Source organism: Tupaia chinensis, unplaced genomic scaffold (assembly GCF_000334495.1).
Source record: "Tupaia chinensis unplaced genomic scaffold, TupChi_1.0 Scaffold000276_2, whole genome shotgun sequence".
Lineage (NCBI taxonomy): Eukaryota > Metazoa > Chordata > Mammalia > Scandentia > Tupaiidae > Tupaia > Tupaia belangeri.
The window spans coordinates 1,955,505-1,974,682 of NW_006159759.1; the positions used below are offsets into that span (position 1 = coordinate 1,955,505).

General features: G+C 39.4%; 1 protein-coding gene across 1 annotated transcript in view; it reads right to left on the reverse strand.

The window, feature by feature from the left end:
* The window catches only part of ARHGAP42 (Rho GTPase activating protein 42), a gene marked incomplete at its 5' end in the record, with an annotated part of 308,666 nt that overhangs the window by 96,361 nt on the left and 193,127 nt on the right, over positions 1 to 19,178 (reverse strand). The window contains 1 exon segment of the mRNA XM_006150099.3: positions 782 to 883. Within this exon segment, the coding sequence (XP_006150161.1) occupies positions 782 to 883 (102 nt within the window).

Here is a 19,178-nt window from a genome sequence, read left to right on the forward strand (position 1 = left end):
ACTGGAATATTGTGGGCAAACTTTTTTTTTTTTTTTTTTTTTTTTTTTTTTAAAGACAGGGTCTTGCTGTCACAGTCATCTTGTCTCAGCCTCCTAGCTGAGACTACAGGTACCTGCCACAATGCCTGGCTCTTTATTAGACAGGGTTTCACTATGTTACTCAGGCCAACATCAAGCTGATTATCCTCCCATATCAACCTCTTGAGTAGCTGGGACTACACCTGCCACCATGCCCAGACTTCAGATTGGACTGGAATTGAAGTAGACCTCCTATGTGGCCCCAGCATGTGAACATAGCATCAGAGAAATGCACAGCATCGTGGCTAGATCATTAGTAAAATATTTTTATTCATTTGTTCTTAAAGGAAACTGATGCACCATAATTGAGATTTTTTTAAATGTGTCTCTATATTTTTTCTCCCCCCACACACTTAAGCAAAATTTTTAAAACACTGTCAGATATTTAAAAAAAACATTAAAGCCATAATATGAATTTAGTAGGTTCTGCCTCTTTAAACTATAGCTGATATGAAGAAAATCTTGTTTCAACCGTCCTTATTATTGAAGGAAATCCTAGTCTGTCACCTGAAATTGTCACTATTAAAGGTCATAAAGTCTCCAGAGGTTCTGTCCACTGTAAGTGCTCAATGAAGTTAGCTATTGTTATCGTCATTATTTTATCAGACAGCTGCAGATTTTGAGATATTTCAATTTCTGGAAATTTTGACTTTACCAGATTTAATGCTAACACCCTTTCCACATTTCAACTGGCAAAGCTTACCTCCTGCAAATGAGACTCCTTTTTCTTTGCAGACAAATTTAAGTGCTTGTCAAGAATGGAATAGTATTTTTCACTCTCCTTGTCAAATTTCTTCTTTCCATCCTAGAGGATAGCAATAACAATAAAAAAGACTCAAGTAAGTACATCAAGAAAGCCTTGAAGTTCAACACAACTATTCAATAAAGATTTAATGAGCTCCAGCTATGTGCAAAACCTGTGTTCAGTAGAGTAAGAATATGGATGTGAAGCAAGTCATTCGAGTATACTCTGATCTCAAAGAAGTCTTCCATCTTTTTTTTGGAGAGATGTATTAATTATATATAAACATCTCGAGTCACATGTTCTTAGACATGTAGGGACTATATGTACAATGGAGGAGGCCAAGCTAGCTACCGTAGAATCCTTTTGAGAGTTTTGTGATTGACTCTCAACAAAAGACTCTAATCTAATAGGTCTAGGATGTAATCAAGAGAACAATGTCTTTTTTAGACTTTAGGAGATCTAGATGAGTTACTACATAACCAGTTTAGAGAAGTCTTTACACAGAATCATATTTTTTTTCCCAGTCACAAAAAGACACTTGACATTTCAAATAACTCCTCTTTGACAGGGAGGAAACAGGAAAAAGGAAGAAGGACTTTTAAATGCTGGTAGCTTCAAATAATTAGAAAATTCAATATTTAGAAATTCAATAATTAAATAATTATAAAATTCAAAATAAAATAAATCAAAAGGACTATCAGTATCATACACTTGGATCATGGTGGTGATAAATGATCTTTCCTTATTCCTAAAATACTGAAGTTTGGGGCGAGGCAGCAGTGAAGGGTAGCTCGAAAGAGGCTTTTTCTGGAAGAAGGGAATAAGTTTCCCTTTTATACTATGTCCTGCTTCCATAGAAATGCAAATGAAATTAAAAACTGAAGGAACAGGACACACGTGGGCATTACTGTCCACTATATTGTATCCACAAACTACACCTGTTCCATTTATGAGTCCACATGAAACAAATACTAAAAAACTACAAGTAATTGGCCAAAGTACTACTATTCCTTCATTCTTTGTTTCCGAAACTGCAGCCTCTGGGTCCCCTGAATTACAGCCAAGTGTTTATAAACTTATTCCAAATGCAGATTCTTGTTTTCTTCCACCTTCCACCTGGAATTGTTTTTCAACAAACTCTATGATTATGATGATTAATGTTTCACTTCATTACCTACATAAAACACCTGAAAGTAGTTACTTAAAAATAATAGAGAGATGCAAGGATGGATGAATGATGGGTGAAGGGAGAAAAGAAGAAAGAGAACAAGAGAGACAGAAGCAGAGGGAGAAAGGAAGGCTTCCAGCATAGGAGGTCTTTTCTATCATTAGGGAATTGACAGATTCAGGATCATCCTTCAAGCTAATGCTATTTTGATCCACTGGTACTCTGAACTTTCTTCTCATTTAGTATTTCCAGGAAACCATCAGCATCTATTTCCATAAATGAAATGTTAGAAAGTGAACTGGTAAAACGGAGATGAATAGGAGGGTAAGAAGAGTTCTAATTTAGGAGTTCACATCATTTTTTTTTTTTTTTAAGAGGTTTTTGCTATAGGGCGCATGCGCTCACCAGAAAGACAGAGAGACAAAAAGTGAGAAATCACCACCCAGGGGGATGGCCACGCCACAATCCCTTCTCCTCCATTCTCCTCTCGGGATCTTGGGCACGCATGCACACACACCCGGCGTGAGTTTAAGCCACCAGGTCCGTGACTGGAACTGTGGTGGACTACATGGGATTTCAGCAACATAGCCATTACACTAACTGCTGATTCCTGGAGTTCACATCACTTTTGACCACTTAAAAAGTATCGAGATGTTTGTGTATTATAGTATTATATATAAATGAAAAAGAAATAGTCAAAATACTCAAAGAATTTTTACAATCTAAAGAGAAAACAAATTCTCTCAAATACTTGCCTAAAAGTAGTTCCTAAGACCCTCATTCCAGAGGGCTCCTATCTTGCATCCAAAGACCAAGAATCTGAATAGGCTTTACTAGGTTTTCCCAGGTTATTATCATAAATGCTGGCAATACCATATTGGTACTTAATACCTACTGGTTAGTAGCTATTACCAGTTTATTTCCATACTCTTTTGTCCTCCAATCACACTTCTGCAAGATGGTCCATAAAAACACAGTTTTCTCTGGATCTGTGGGTCTTCAGTTTTGTCTTCTGTGCCATGTACAACTTTTAGTTAATAAATGTGTGTGTTTTTCTCTTGTTTAAAAGGAAAAAAGAGAATATGTGGTCCTATTAGGAGGTAAACAATTAAAAAATAAGAGTAACATATCCATCCAAAAGAGGTGTTGAGCTCACATAAAAATGTGGAAGAGCAGGCCCCAAGAAGGCAGAGAAGTCCAAGGTTTAGGATGAGAAGAGCTCGTCCTTTTTTCTGTTAGAGAAAACACCTGAACATTTCATCACTTGCTCAGTAGATGTTGTTTTTAGAGAGATTTTTGCTACAGGATATGTGCGCTCTCAGGAGAGACAGAAAGCGAGAAATCACCCCCCAGGGGGAATGGTCACACCACTCCTTTCTCTTCTTGGGACCTTGGGCATGAATGCACACATGCCCATTCTGAGCTTTAAGCTGCCGGGTCTGGGACTCGAACTGTGGTCAACTACATGAGAGTCCAGTGACATAACCACTGTGGCATCTGCTGGTCCCAGATGCTGCTCTTTAACCTGGCATGTTATGCTAACAATCTACTCAATCTACCTTTCCAAAAGTCCTTCACCAGATCCCTGTGAGTTCTCCATTCATGCTCCTTTATTTTCTTTTCTTCCTCCACCAATTCCCTCTGACATAAATGTTCATGTCTTTCTATTTCCACACATTCAAATTATATCTACTTTAGTGTCCAGCTCAAATAAACCTCATTCACAAGTCAAGTCTGTCAACCCTCTCTCTCCTTTGAATGTTCATATAGCTTTATCTGAGTCTCTTATGATGTTATGCTCTACCCTGTAGCAAAGAAATTCAGATATATACCCCATCCATCTTAAAACTGAATATCTAGTGAATACTCAATAAATATTTAACAAGCATGTGAAATTCTTCCTCTTCTAACAGTGGGCACCACAGTCCCTCACAGACATTCTGTTTGTTCAATGAACTGTTATCCATGGTACAAAGGACAATTCTGTACAAATGGCCCTTCCTTAAACCCAATGATACCTGAATATTTATGGGTAACCAGCTGCATTACAGAACAGTACATAAAACTGACTGACTTTCATCTTACAATGAGGGGCTTAAAATTCCTCACTGTGCATAGAAAAGAAAGAAACTAGCTTCAGGAGAAGAGCACACAGCTGTGACGACTACACTTGTATCTTTGTTTTTAGTTAGTGTTCAGTGACATTTTGGAAATGTGAATTCAGTGCCAATACATCAGCATTGCTGGCAATACAAAAATCATTCCCAGAACCACTTCCTGGACTCTTATTCAAACCCTGGCCCTTCACACCATCAGGCCAACGAGAAAGATCTACTCAAAGGCGCCAATGATGTAGACAACAAAAGCACACTCAGTTCAGGCATAAAATTAAAGAGCTGAGATAAAAGACTAGGCCACATGAAGCACAAATGTAATCTAGGGAAGCACGTCCTAGAAAACAAAGACTACTTCTCCTTGTAATTCACAACTCCCCCGAAAGCTATGATTTATTGCTCATGTAGGCCAAGTGCTGTCCGGATTTAGAAATGCAACCCCATGCATTTATTTCTCAACTTTTGTGTTATTTGTTATGAACACCAAACTAAAAATCTTCTCTGAAACCAGGGCTCCAGAAGAATGGGGAAATTAAACCTATGAATCTTTACTAATTGTTGTGCATGGTCATTGTCTTCTTATTGCCATTGCAGGATATAAAATAAGTAGACTACATATTACAATGGTATTTTTTCCATCAATCTGCAGTAAATGCATTGGAATGAAATCATTTTGGGGTTGGCAGGTGGTGTGGTGGTTAAGGCACTGTACTCCCTCATGGCCAACTATGTCAAATCCCAGACGTGAAAGCTCGAACATCACACTGGTGTGTATATGCATGCCCAACATCTTCAGAGAAGAATGGAAGAGAAGGGATTGCAGTATGGCCATCCGCCCTGGGGGATGATAACTTACTTTCCCTCTCAACTGTCTCAGTTTCTTTCTAAATAAGTTTATGTTACTTACAGCAAAAACTTTTTTTTTCAATTTTTTTTCAATTTTTTTTTTTTTTTAGAGGTTTTTGCTATAGGGAGCGTGCGCTCGCCAGACAGAGACAGAGAGACAGAAAGCGAGAAATCATCCCCCCAGGGCGGATGGCCACGCCCCAATCCCTTCTCCTCCATTCTCCTCTCGGGAACTTGGGCACACACGCACACACGCCTGGCATGAGTTTGAAGTCACCGCGTCTGGGACGCGAACCGTGGTCAACTATGTGGGGGTCCAGCAACATAGCCATTACGCTAACTGCTGGTCCCAGCAAAAACTTTTTTTAAAAAAATTAAATAATTTAAAACAAAGTCCCAGTAAAATAATGTTTGTGATGGAAAACACAGGAGGAATGAGGTAGAAGAAGTGAATGCTCTGCAAGAGATATAAACATATATAAAGCAGTAGTAATGTTTTCAGTACTATAGTTGTAATTACTACAAGTCTATAAAGATAAAGACAGACCAACAAGCACTAACACAGACAGAGGACAGCTACTGTTTAAGGTGATCAAAAATAGCAAATCTATCTTCAAAGGGGAGACAGGTAAGCTCCCTCTGCATCTGTAATTAGTTTTCCAAACTATACTGCATTTGTTCTGAGCCCAGTGATCATGTGATCAGCTTAGTAAAGGTGGTCAAGTGAGGGATGGGAAGAAAATGTAACAGTACAAACTCCAAGTAACAGCTTTACTCTTAGAATCGTTTATAACAAAAAAACTGAGATATTTATAAGACATTCATGCAGATAAAATAAATATTAAAGTATACAGCATTGTCAAAAACAAAACAAAACCAATGCCTTGCAATGGACACAAGCAGGTACCAAAGATGAACAGATTCTACATTTAGATAATCACAAATGGAACAAAAATCCCCCAAATGTTATCTAATCACACTTTTTCTATAAAAGATGACTGCAAAGCTTTATGTACTTCTATTAAAAACTTTTTAAAAAACAATACAACACATTTTGGGGAACCATTTAATTTTATTTATTAGTGTTCAATTTGCTATAGGGTACACATGCTCATGAAAAAAAGAGAGAGAAAACAACCCTAGTCTGGGACTTGACTGTGGTTGGCCAAATGGGAGTTCAGCATCTTAACCACCATGCCACCTGCTGGTCCCTATAGTAAGTTTTTAAAACTTAAGGAATTGAATAGTTTGATGTGTGTGTGTATATATATATATATATATGTATATATATATATACACACACACATATATTTTAATGGAACACATAGTTAGAATTTATTCACAACATTTTTTAGAACAGTCTCAATGCTATAATTGCCACACAGGATATTGTGACATTTCCCATGCAACTATTTACGTCATTGCATTGGTACAAACATTATCTAAATATGCACTACTTGTGCATTTTGAAAAAAATGCTTCACCTTAATACAAAACATTATAAATAGTAATACGAAAGCCAGGCTACAAGAAACACACACTGTACACCCACACTTAATATATACCAAATGTTCGCACTCTTCGGTGACAATCGAAGGCCTTGACAGCATACAAGCAGAGACAGTAATGGTAGATACTGGAAGGAGTACAGCAGAGTGAAAGTTGGGAGGTTCAGGATCAAAAGACCAACAGACACCAGAATGCATGTAAAGAACTAGAATAGGTTATAGAATGGCATACTACAGCAGAATAAAAAACTGTCACTGACAAGTCAATGTATACTTAAAAAAAGCTAGCGGAACTATTATCGAATGCGCATAACGTAATGTAATGTTTAATGTTGAATAAGATGAATAAAGAGGTGGAGTGGGGAGCTGATTAATAATTGACATGCCTTAACACGTAATTAGACTTTTTAAAACCATGTATAATTATTATCAATAATTAAATGTGTAGTGCCAGAGAGTGGCACAGCAGTAATAATGCAACACTCTGCAAGTGTTCATGGGAAGGTGCCAGTTCAAGTCCAGAGACCTCTGTAAGTACACTGGACACACACATGTCCATGATCCAGGACTGGCTGAACACTAGGGTGGATCACGGTATCAAGATGAGGTCAGGAGTGCTCAGTCTTTCTCATTTCTCTCTCCCACTTATGAAGAAATAAATAAAGAAATTTTTAAAAAATAGTTAAAATTTAACTTTTAATAAAAATTGCTTTAAAATGTGAGATAAGACAAGAAGAACTAATTTGGAGGATAGATTATAGAAAGGAAGAGAGACAGGGACCAATAGATGGCGTAATGGTTATGTCACTGGACTCCCACATGACTGTGGTTTGCGTCCTGGACCTGGTGGTTTGAAACTCATACTGGGTGTGTGTGTGTGTGGGCCCCAAATCCCAAGAGAATAATGGAGGAGAAGGGATTGTGGCATGGCCATCCCGCTTGAGGAGTGATTTTTCGCTTTCTGTCCCTGTCTCTTTATCTCTGGTGAGTGTACATGCCCTATATCAAAAAAAAAATCTCTCTCTAAAAAGGAAAAAAGAAGAGAGATAAAAGTTGAGGGACCAACAGATGGCATAATGATTACATCACTGAACCCCCACGTAGTCGACCCAGACTCAGCGGCTTAAAATTCACCCTGGTGCATGTGTGTATGTGTCCAAAATGCCCAGAGGAGAATATACAGGAAGGAATTGCAGCATGGCCGGTCCCCCTGAGGTGTGCTTTCTCACTTTCTGTCTCTCTGGCAAGCACAAAAATTTCTCTAAAAAAAAAAAAAAAAAAAAAAAAAAATCTGGAATGTAGTAAGAGAGCAATAAAAATTAGAAGAAGAGTTTTCTAAGGTTATGCCAACATCTTACTCACTCATGGGTTTTTATTAGTTCATTCATTAATTTGAACGTTTACTAATGCCCATTTGTGTCTGCTATGATGCTCAGTGGTGATCAAGACTGGGAGAATTCAAAGAAGGAATGAAACCTTCTTCAGTGGTTGTAAAGGAATTTGCATACCAGAGCTCCACACAAACCCGACAAGGTAAGAACAATTAATCCTCATTTTACAAGCACAGGAACACTATCAGAGAAGTAATCTGAACAACATTACAACGCTTATGATGGGGGCAGAGTGGATAATCAAAACCATGCTTTCCTGTTTCCAAAGTCCATGCTGTGCACACTAAAATGCAGCCTGAAGCAGCAGCACATTAAAACTACAGTACCTCACTTTCTAAAAAAAAAAAAATGGAGCGGGTTTGGAGAAAGGGCAAGAGAAGACAAAAAGATAGGAGGAAATACAAGGAGAAAAGAAAGCAAAAGGTGAAGGGTGAAAGAAAAAGGAGAGGGTGAGAAGAAGGAGGAAAGGGAGCCAGGGAGCGAGGAAAAAAAAAGAGGAGGAGAGGAGGAGCAGGAAGTAGAGAAGGTGTTAGGGCACTTGTGATGCTACTTGGGCCTTGAAAGAGAGAGAGAAAGTGAGAGAATGCTGTGGAAAGCATGTGATGGTGGGGTCGGCAGATGGTGTAGCAGTTATGTCACTGCACTCCCACATGGCCAATATAGTTCAAGGCCTGGTCCTGGTGGCTTGAAAATCATGCCGGGCAAGTGTGTATGTGCGTGTATTTCCAAGATCCTGGGAGGAAAATAGAAGAAAAGGGATTGTAGTGTGGCCATCCCCCAGGGGATAATTTCTCACTACCCCTCTCACTGTCTCTGTCTTTCTCAGGAAAGCACACACACAGTAAGTCAAAAACCTTTCTTTTTGTTTTAGGGGAAAAAAAGGAAAAAAGAAAATATATGACAGCTTCTACTGTCAGTCTCCTCTTGAAGCTGTAGAGGAGGGAAGACTGGAATCAGGAAGGTGGACAGTCCCTGGGGTGACTAAAATCTGAGGGATATTGACATGACATCCTGGTTAAAACTAGGACTACTATGACCAACAGGTGGTGTGGTGGTTAAGGCATTTGGTTCCCACAAGGTCAAACATTGTTCTAGCCCTGGATCTGGCAGCTTGAAAATCATGCCGGGCACATATATGTGCATGCCCAAAATCTCAAGGGGAGAAGGGAATGAAGAGTGACCATCCCCCTGGGGGGGGTGAGTTTTTACTTTCCCTCTGTCTCTATCTCTCCAGCAGTAAACACCTTATAGGGGAAAAAACAAAACAAAACAAAAAAACTAAAAATAACAACAAAAAAAGAAACTATGACTAAGTAACAACAGACAGGATATTTAGAAAATCATCCTCGATGAATTTAGAGATTTCTTTTTAAAAAATATTTCATTTATTATTTTTTTAATGTGACCAGAGAGAGAAAGAGAAAGAGAGAGAGAGAGAGAGAGAGAGGCAGAGAGTGACCACAAAAAAAGAAAGAGTGAGCAAGAAAGAAAGCAGCCAGGTCCGGGACTCAAACTTCGACTGGCCATCCATGTGGGAGTCCAGCACCTTAACCTCTAAGACAACTGCTGGCCCCTAGAGATTTCTTAATTAAAGTTACCTGTAGCTTGTCTCCATGCCAAATATTCATATTTCTCTCCTCATCTGGGATGACAGAGGACTTCGACAATTGAACATGGATGGAGTAATTGAATACTAACTACGCCAAGACTACATAGTCTAATCCTGACAAGTACTGCTCCTAAGTGAAACCTAGAGAGGTACTTTCTTTTAATTCCTAGGGTAGAAGAACTAGCAAGTCAAAATTAACATTTTATATTATATTAAATACGATGTCCTGTTAGTCAATTTTCCTGGAAAACAGTGCCTGAAGCAAAAGTTGCTTGCTAAAGCTTGCATGGGAGGGTGGCAGTGTGAGTGCGCGTACATGGACACACCCAATTCTTGGACAGCAAAACTGAGGGGGAAAAGGATGTGAGACAGGAAGGAAGGCAAATATAAGTGTTCAATAATAAGCTGGCCCAGCAGTGCGAAGAAACAGCCAGCTCTTCAGGTACACATCTCCATTTATGCTTTATAGATCAACACACCTTGGGACGATTCACTGGATGAAAGCAAGATTTATCAGTCAGTTGCCTCACATAATGGATCCAGATTTGTCCTACCAGACAGGAACTCTCCAGCACTTATCTGGCCCCTCCAGCAGGTAAGGGAGAGGCCAAGGCCAACAACATGCTCTTCATCAAGAGTCTAGACACAGTGGCGAGTACCCTGCACCAGTCCTGCTGCAATGCCTGCTGCAGCAAGGTCTGCTCTGGGGCCAGGGCCTAAGCATGTGGGAAGGACAGGAGGTGATAGTCCTAGGCCGGGCTTCTTCATTGAGCAAGACTGAAGGGCCTTCAAGAGCACAATGTGGCACCACCACCAACATACAGACTCCCAAGGTGAATATGAAAATAACCCCTTGATTGAGTTTATCATTTTATGATAAGAAAATGAAACATCTGCAGTGCCTTCACAGGCTCAATCACAACTTTTTTCTCTTGAGCCAATTTTGTATATTTTCCCATCACTGGGGTTTCAGAAAAACCATGCTTGTAGGTAAAAAAGAAATAACATTATCATGACTCCCATTTTATTTTACTTTATGATTTTGTTGAGAGTGTGTCTGCTTGCCAGAGAGAGAATATCTCCCAGTGGGGCCTGGTCATGTTGCACTACTACCTTCACTTTCCTATCATATCAGGATTTGAGGTATGTTCTCTCTCTCTCTCTCTCTCTCTCTCTCTCTCTCATAACCCCTTGATTGAGTTTATCATTTTATGATAAGAAAATGAAACATCTGCAGTGCCTTCACAGGCTCAATCACAACTTTTTTCTCTTGAGCCAATTTTGTATATTTTCCCATCACTGGGGTTTCAGAAAAACCATGCTTGTAGGTAAAAAAGAAATAACATTATCATGACTCCCATTTTATTTTACTTTATGATTTTGTTGAGAGTGTGTCTGCTTGCCAGAGAGAGAATATCTCCCAGTGGGGCCTGGTCATGTTGCACTACTACCTTCACTTTCCTATCATATCAGGATTTGAGGTATGTTCTCTCTCTCTCTCTCTCTCTCTCTCTCTCTCTCTCCACACACACACACACACACACACACACACAGTGTTTTCCAAGTCACTGGGGCTGGGATTTGAACCACAGGTGGCCATATGGGATCTGGAATCCTCCATACCATACTTAATCACTGTATAATGGGGCCAGCACATGACTGCCATTCTAAAGACTGGGATATGAAATTCATGAATATTAACGACAAGGCACTTGATCAGCAAGAGCATAGAGTCTAGATTAAAATACAAGACTTTTCTAAAAATCAGCATAAATGGCATAACTATCTAGTTTTGACATTTAAAGAAAAATGAGCCCTCCCCCATGTCCGCTTTGGTTGAAGTACCTTGGGTCACAGTCAGAATTAACCACATGAAGCAATTCTAGAAGCTGCCCTCTCCTGAATATCAAGGCTTGTTTTTTTACTGGTTTTTATCAAAAATCTCCTTTGACAACACTCCATCTACCTTACTTCACAGTAATAGAAACCCTAAATGGCAACAGAGCACGCAGCTACCAAAAAAGTAATGGTACGTTTTCCAGTTTCTCTGTATCCATGTGACTAAGTCTGGGTCAATGTGTAAGAGCAGAAGCCTTGGACACGGCTTTCAGAAGCCTTCCCAAGATACCTGGTACTCCTCCTTCAATCTTTCCTCTCACAGAGGAATAACATGATCTGAGCTTGCACTCCATAATTCCCTCTGCTGGCCTCCTCTGGCCTTTCTTCTCTAACTTTTGACCTTAGGATAGCCGCTTTTGGGGCCAGCAAGTGGTATAGTGGTTAAGGCACTGGACACTCCGACATGGCTGATCACAGTTCAAGTCCTGGATCTGGTGGCTTGTTTTCTCACTTTCTCTTGCTCTTGCTGGTCAAATTAAAATAAATGAATGAATAAATAAAAATTAAAAAAGTAATTCTTAAAAAAAAAAAAAAAAAAGAGTTTCCCTTTTAATAAGAGATGAGGTGGGGGGAGGAGAAGAGGGGATTAAATCAGCCCAAAAAGTTAACAGTGCCAAGCCAGGCCATGGGTTGGTGGTTAAGGATGGTGGATCCCACATGTCCAACCACACAATTCAAGTCCTAAACCTGGCAGCTTGAAGAATATGCTAGGCACGTGTACATGCAGGCCAAAACTCCTCAACAGAGGGGAAAATCGAGAAGGGATATGTTCTGTAGGGATAGGGGGCATTTTTTCGCTTTCTTTCTCTCCTTCTCTCTCTCTCTCCAAGAGTATATGCCTAACATCTTGGTATTTTTTTTTTAATGTGAATAGTGCCAAGATTGAGAAATCCTAAACTAGAATACTAACATGGTTCTTGTCATGTACAAATGCTCAGCGTGTAACTCCTGAATAAATGAATAATGTTCAGCCAAGTTTGCAAACACTGTCAAATAGTCATAGTTGTTCTCTGGGTTTTATCACTAGTTCTACTACCCTGGACACTTTACCACTCTTGGACCTTTGTCCCCTTACCTGTCACGTAAGAAAGTTAGATTAAATTATCTCAGTTTAAATTCTGGAAGGAATAGAGTATAAACAAGAACTTGATTACTTACAAACCTGATTATTTTTCTGGTGATGTTCTGCATAAACTCTTGCTAGATACACCTACCATAAGAAACCCTTCAGAAAGATGGCCTTCCAGCTGATAAACCACCGCTGATGCAACAGGATAACCTACTGGTAGTAGCAACAATAATTAGGATGGTGGGAATAGTAAGAAACATCTACTTTGGCACTTCCAACTAGTGCTACCTTAACTGCTCCCTTTTCCTGTTTAGTTTGAAGTTCTAGACCACAGTGATAAAATCCCATCCTCTAAATTTCACATGAACTGATGGGGACTATGAAAGGAAGAAGACAATGAGTTGAAAGTCTCCAACATTGGAAACTGCTGGTTTGGAAGTGAAAAGCCAAGGGAGGTGAGAGTGCTACTCTCACCTGGTTACTTGCACACAGCTTAAGCCACACATTTAAGAACAATGATCTATTTCCAGGCTTTTCTTTCCACTTTCCTGGGCATTTCAGCATTCAGTGAATAGGATGTTTTTTATCCACTGCCACTATTTAAAATCAAGAAGTCCCTTTGACACCAAATGTAAACACAACCAGAACATCTGTCAACTGTCATCTATACAGCCCAGAGTTACTTTCTTGGCTCTTGTGAGATCACCAACATCACCACTCCTGCAGCTGATGAAAGTCTTGACTGTTTAGTACTGTGCCAACTAAAAGAAACCGAGTCACACCTTACCCTACTAGGCGGAAATACCCTGATTTCACAGAATACAAATGTAGGCAAAAGCAAGTCCCAAAAGTATATTTCTGTGGTCACAAAAAAATCCCAAAACTAATTATTACTGATAGTTTTTACTATTTTTTTCTAATTATTATATACCGATCAAGACCAATGGAGTGTTAGGAATTACAATTTTCATAGATTTAAATAAATCTCCGAACACAAGGTTTTCTTAGAGGAAATTCAATTTTATATTTAAAAAAATGAATGTGAAAATTCCCTTTCACTTAATTAAACTGACACAGTAACAATACCTATTTTGGGGGGGCCTACAGGAGTTGTGGTGGTTAAGGTTCTGGACTCCCACATGGGCAATTGTGGTCCAAATCCTAGACCCAGAAGCTTGAAAATGACACCAGGTGCATGCGTTGTGTGTTAAAATCTCAGGAGGAGAATGGAGGAGAAAGGACTGCTGCATGGTTATAGCCCCGGGGGTGATTTCTCTTTCACTATCTCTCTCCAGTGAGCGCAACACCCTGCGGCAAAAAACATTTAAAAATGTGTATTTTTGTCAATTATTTGTTTCTAAATTTCTTCTCACCTTAAATTTGTATTTATTATTTTTCACTGTTCACTGTGTCCATGTAAATTTCTAAAAAAATTTAGACATATTTAGTACATTCTGTGTGGTACTGATAACACTAGAACATTAGAAAGCCTGTTTTAATGCAAAGGCTAAAAATACAGATTATTTGTTCTTTCTCATACTCCAAATATTTTTTTCTCAATATCATGAAGTCCAACTTCAACCACAAGTGACTAGGAACATCTGAATGAAATTAGTTTACAATAACGTAAAGCTGAAATTTAAAACACAGAGACTCGAAAACCCTAATTCAACCCCAAAAAGGAAACATGTACACACACGCACATGCATGCACACATGCACACTCTTAAATGTTTCTCTAACTGAGTAAGGATTCTGTCATTTCTCATAAAATGATCCTTCACCTCTCCATGGAAATCATGCTATTCAAATACTCCTGGCATTAGGATGAACATATGACGAGCCCCAGAAGGGAAATCTGAGGTGAAGGAAATAACTTACAAGTTCTTTTAGTTGCTTGTAAAATCAAAGAACATCACGTGGTGACCACCTGTTCTCCAACTCCAGTGAGGAAACAACAGAAGGAAATGGACTGAATCTGAGATATTCGGGCTAGTCCTAGGGAGGAACTTTTAAACCACCTAGTGTATATTATGCTAGTAGACATGGAGCAGTAACAATTAACAAATGTGACCAAGTGAGCCAGGGATCTTGTTTCTGCGAGTTTGGTCACACTACGGATGGAAAACCAGAAGGAAAACATGCTTCTGTTTTAATGGCAGACAGCACTCAATAGCTAATGTGTTGGGGAATTATGGTTGCGGACTAGAAACTGAACGATTTCTTTTAGGACTTTTCTAGAAGCACCTGAAAGGCCTTCTGTGCAAATGCCACTATTTTCTTCATTTGATTCTAGACAGACATCGCACATAACCAGGCCTTTTGTATTATAAGAATAGTGTTTTTTTTTTTTAATCACACTCCCCAAGCACAGGCCTAAAACACCAGATTTTACATTATAAATTAGATATATGATTAGATAATCACTTTAGAATTGTTTTTCAATTCTGGGTATTTGTTCTTTAAAATCCTGTTCCTTTCCTGACTTGACTTCTACCAGAGAATGGAATCATTATTTTTAAGTAGCCAGGAGATATTTCAGTGAAGCCCCAGAACTGGTTGTGGCTACCTGAAACTGTGACCCACGTCCAAGAGTCTAGACCTTCAATTTGTGGTGGTGACTGGAGGGTCAAGAATTAAGTCAAGGAAATAAGAAAACCAGCAAGAACGCATACATAAATGAGGCATATTGTCAAAAGTAAAAAGAGACCAAAAAAAAAAAAAAAAGACACTGTGTCAGTCCTAGTGTGCATTTTTGTCTTCTATCTTTAAAGATCTACAGGCTAAGGGAAGAGCACACGATTACATTAGAAAAGTGGGGTGTAGACCAGATCACTTACTAAATGTGAGAAGATGGGGGAAAGTCGGTTAACCTCCTTGTCTTGGTCTGCTCGTACTGTTATAAGAAAATACCATGAAGAAGGTAATTTATAAAGAAAAGGAGTTTATCTCCTGAGTTCTGGGGGGGTAGGAAATCCAAGATAAAGGCAGAGGTGGGTTTGCTGTCTGGTAAAAGCTGCTTTGAGGTAGTACCTTGATGCTGCCTTCTCTGGAGGAGAGGAAGACTGCATCCTCACATGGTGAAGGAAGGTAAGGGTCGAAGAAAACAAGTTCCCTCTGGCAAACCCTTTTACTACAGCATTAATGCATTCAAGAGAACACAGCCATTGACCCCTAAGCACCTCCCTAAGAGCTCTACTTCCCAACACTGCTGCACTGGGGATTAAATTTCCATCACAAATTCTGGGCCAAACTCTATAGTACTCTTAGATCTTTACTTCTCACATGTAAGAACAAAAATAATTAAAAGCATCTTGTTCAACATATTGAATCATCTCAGTAATTCATTACATATTTACTGAACACTAACTAACCCCATCCTCTAATTGTGCTATTTAAGATATGCCATTTGTTCCAAAGATCTGATCTTTAACTAGAGGAGTGACGATTACGCAGATGATATTCACAAGGCAAAGCTGAAAGTGGTATACTAAAATGCCATGACAGAAGTTTTGACCAAGTTCCATTGGAACGCAGAGGATGAGAGATGAACTTCTACTGTGTTGATAGTACAGCCTTGCAGGAAACAGGTGAGAAAAATCGATGTGAAAACACCACACCCAACAGAGTCAAACAAACTGTAACAGTAAGGCAACACTAGAACCATCCAACACAACCATGCACAACCATGAACTGCCCCTTCCTCGTACCAGCACCCACCCACTTCTCACGAAGATGACTCTTGCTCCTTCCACGTGTTTACACATTCCTAAACAACCAATTTCAATCCTTTTCCTCCATGAAGAATACTAGAATCAATTATTTCTATGATTCTAAAAGGTAAATTATCTAGAATAAGTTATTATTTTAAGCTTTTTTTAAATGGGAAATTGGTTTCCTTAAAAAAAACAGTATCATTTTAAGTGTCATATAATGAATGATAATGTACTTTTTTCCACATGCATTGAAAATATATCTTAGTAACTGACCAAAGAATTTTAGAGCTGGAAGGAAAAAGAATATATTCAGAGATATGAATACACAGACATCCTTACTACCACCCACACACATCCCCATACCCTCCTCTTTATTTTAGTCCAACCATTCCACTCTTCCCTATGCAATACTTTACAAATTCCACTTTTCTCTAAAATAAAAGTTTAAATTCTCATGTTGAAGGCACATTACAAGAGCAGGATTATCACTTTCTGACAAGCAATAGCAGTTGTTCATGGTGTGGTACGTGTCAAACTAAATTATAGAAAAGCATTAAAAAAGAAAAAAAGGGGGCCAGCAGATGGTATGAAGAGTAAGGTGGCTGGATCCCATGTGGCTGGCTGCATTAGTTCAAGTCTTGGACTCAGAGGCTTGAAAACCATGTGGGGAATGCGTGTGGATGTGTCCAAAATCTCAAAAGGAGAATGGAGGAGAGACTGCAGTGTGACTCTCCCCTCCAGGGATGATTTCTCACTTTCCCTCTCTCCATTTCTGTCTGGTGAGTGCACACATGCCTATAGTAAAAATGAAATAAAGGAAAGGAGGAAAGGAAGACAGACAGACTGTTTTTCATGGCATTCAAGGACACTGAAGCTAAAAATGATATTTGGGGCATATAGCTCCGAGGCCAAATGTACTTCTTATCTGAAATGCTGGCATATTGTGTATTTACCCATTAAACTAAGAGGAAGGGTCTTCTTCTGACAATAGCCTTAAAAAAGAAAACCGATTTTTTTTAAAAAAGTGAATTACTGGGAGCAGCAGTTAGCATAATGGCTATGTCGCTGGACTCCCATGTAGTCGACCGTGGTTCACGTCCCGGACCCGGTGGCTTAAAACTCATGCCGGGCATGTGTGTGTGGCATGCCCAAGACCCTAGGAGGAGAACGGAGGAGAAGGGATTGTGGCGTGGCCATCCCCCCCGGGGGGGTGATTTCTCGCTTTCTGTCTCTCTGTCTGTCTCTGTCTGGCGAGCTCACGCACCCTGTAGCAAAAACCTCTCAAAAAAAAAAAAAATAGTGAATTATTTTTAAAAAAGAAAGAAATTAATTTTAAATATAATACTGGGCTAGGGTAACAAAACATCATTCTTGTATTTCTTAAAATTTATTTTATTTATTTTTTTCCAGGAGTGAGAGAGGCTGAAAGAGAGAGAAAGAGAAAGAGCACCATCAACAGGATCCAAACGCTGCAATCCATTCCCAGCCCTATCTGCTCTAGATCTCAGGTCCATGAGCACCTGTATACCAAGAGAGGTCCACAGAGGTAAACCTGGCACCTTCCTACATGGGTCAGTCTCACAGAGCATCGTGTTTTACCATCACACACACCATCATCCACCCCCCCCCCCATGATTGTAACTCTTCCTGGTGTCAGGTGGGTTACTCGGAAGCAGGGCCGGGTACAGGTAGAGATCAAACTGTGAGGTAAGGAAGGTGGAGCCTGGGCTTACACTGCAGGGCTCTGGAGCCAGAACTGCCTGCGAGAACAGCTTCACAGTGTGATTTAATGGCAAGGCCTTTTTACTCCTGCCCCATCTACTACTGGATGTGGGCTGCTGCAATTTTCACCTGCCCCAGGAGAGATGTGTGCTTGGAAGGCAGCTCTCTGCAGCTGAAGCAAGCGCAGAAAGAACTGACAGCTGCTGCCGATAACATTACTAGTAAGTAGCAGGGGCAAGTCTGTCTTATAGGGGAGTCTGGGGATGACTTCTCTGTGTCTGCCCCTGAACTAATTGGTCAGATGAATGTTTCAAATAAAAACAAAACTAAGATTACCATTTAAGTACCTCTAAGATTTCTGAGCTTAACACAGTCCCAGAGAAGCGATCTAGCTTCTTCATTTCAAACAGTAGAAAATATATTCAGGTAGTTTGGATGGAGGTCATGAGAAGATCTACAAATATTTGATGGAATAGGAATATCATAACATTAGACTCCCTCAGCTAGTTCTGCTGGAACTAGCCTGAAGACGCTTCTTCCTGAAGCTTTAGGTGAACCTAAACTAAACGGCTCAAGAACAAGCCAAACTCCTCTGACTCATCAATGCAACCCTTGTGCATTGAGTCCACAGTATGATGAACGGCTCTATAAATAACTTTAACACAAATCTGTGAACAGATGGATGGATGCCTCAGAAGTACTTTCTCCCTCACTGGCCTGGTGAGTACTAAGTAAAGTGGTTCTGGAGAGTTTCAAATATTAGGCACACAGTGGGGCCCCATGTTAGTACATGACATCTCCATTTGAGAGATTCTGTGATTCAAACCCAAAAGTCTCAGTTTCTAAATAGTGATTCTATTTAATCAATCCATCTTAAAGCACAGAAAGAAACCACCTTCATTTTAAATCAAAGACGGTCAACATATAAACCTATTGGGTTATTGGAAAAGTCATGACATATTTTTGCATAGAAAAACGAATCATGCCTTTTCCAACAATCTAGTAATTCAGTGTTCTTCTCACTATCATTGCTTTTTTTTTTTTTGCAAAGAAGTTAAATGATTATTGCAATCTTGTGAATAATTCCAGTCCTATTACTAATGTGGTCGTCAGTGGGTCTCCTAGAAAGGAGATGCACTGATGATTAGTCATTTCTTAAGATTAACTTTCACATATAAAACATAAATTACTGCAATAATATGTAATCCCCAAACAGTAACATGGGATTCATTGTGCTCAGCAAAATTAGTCCAGATACTAAAGCTAATTCTTTGTCATCATCATATAAATTAGAAGAAATAAACAGCCCCTTCC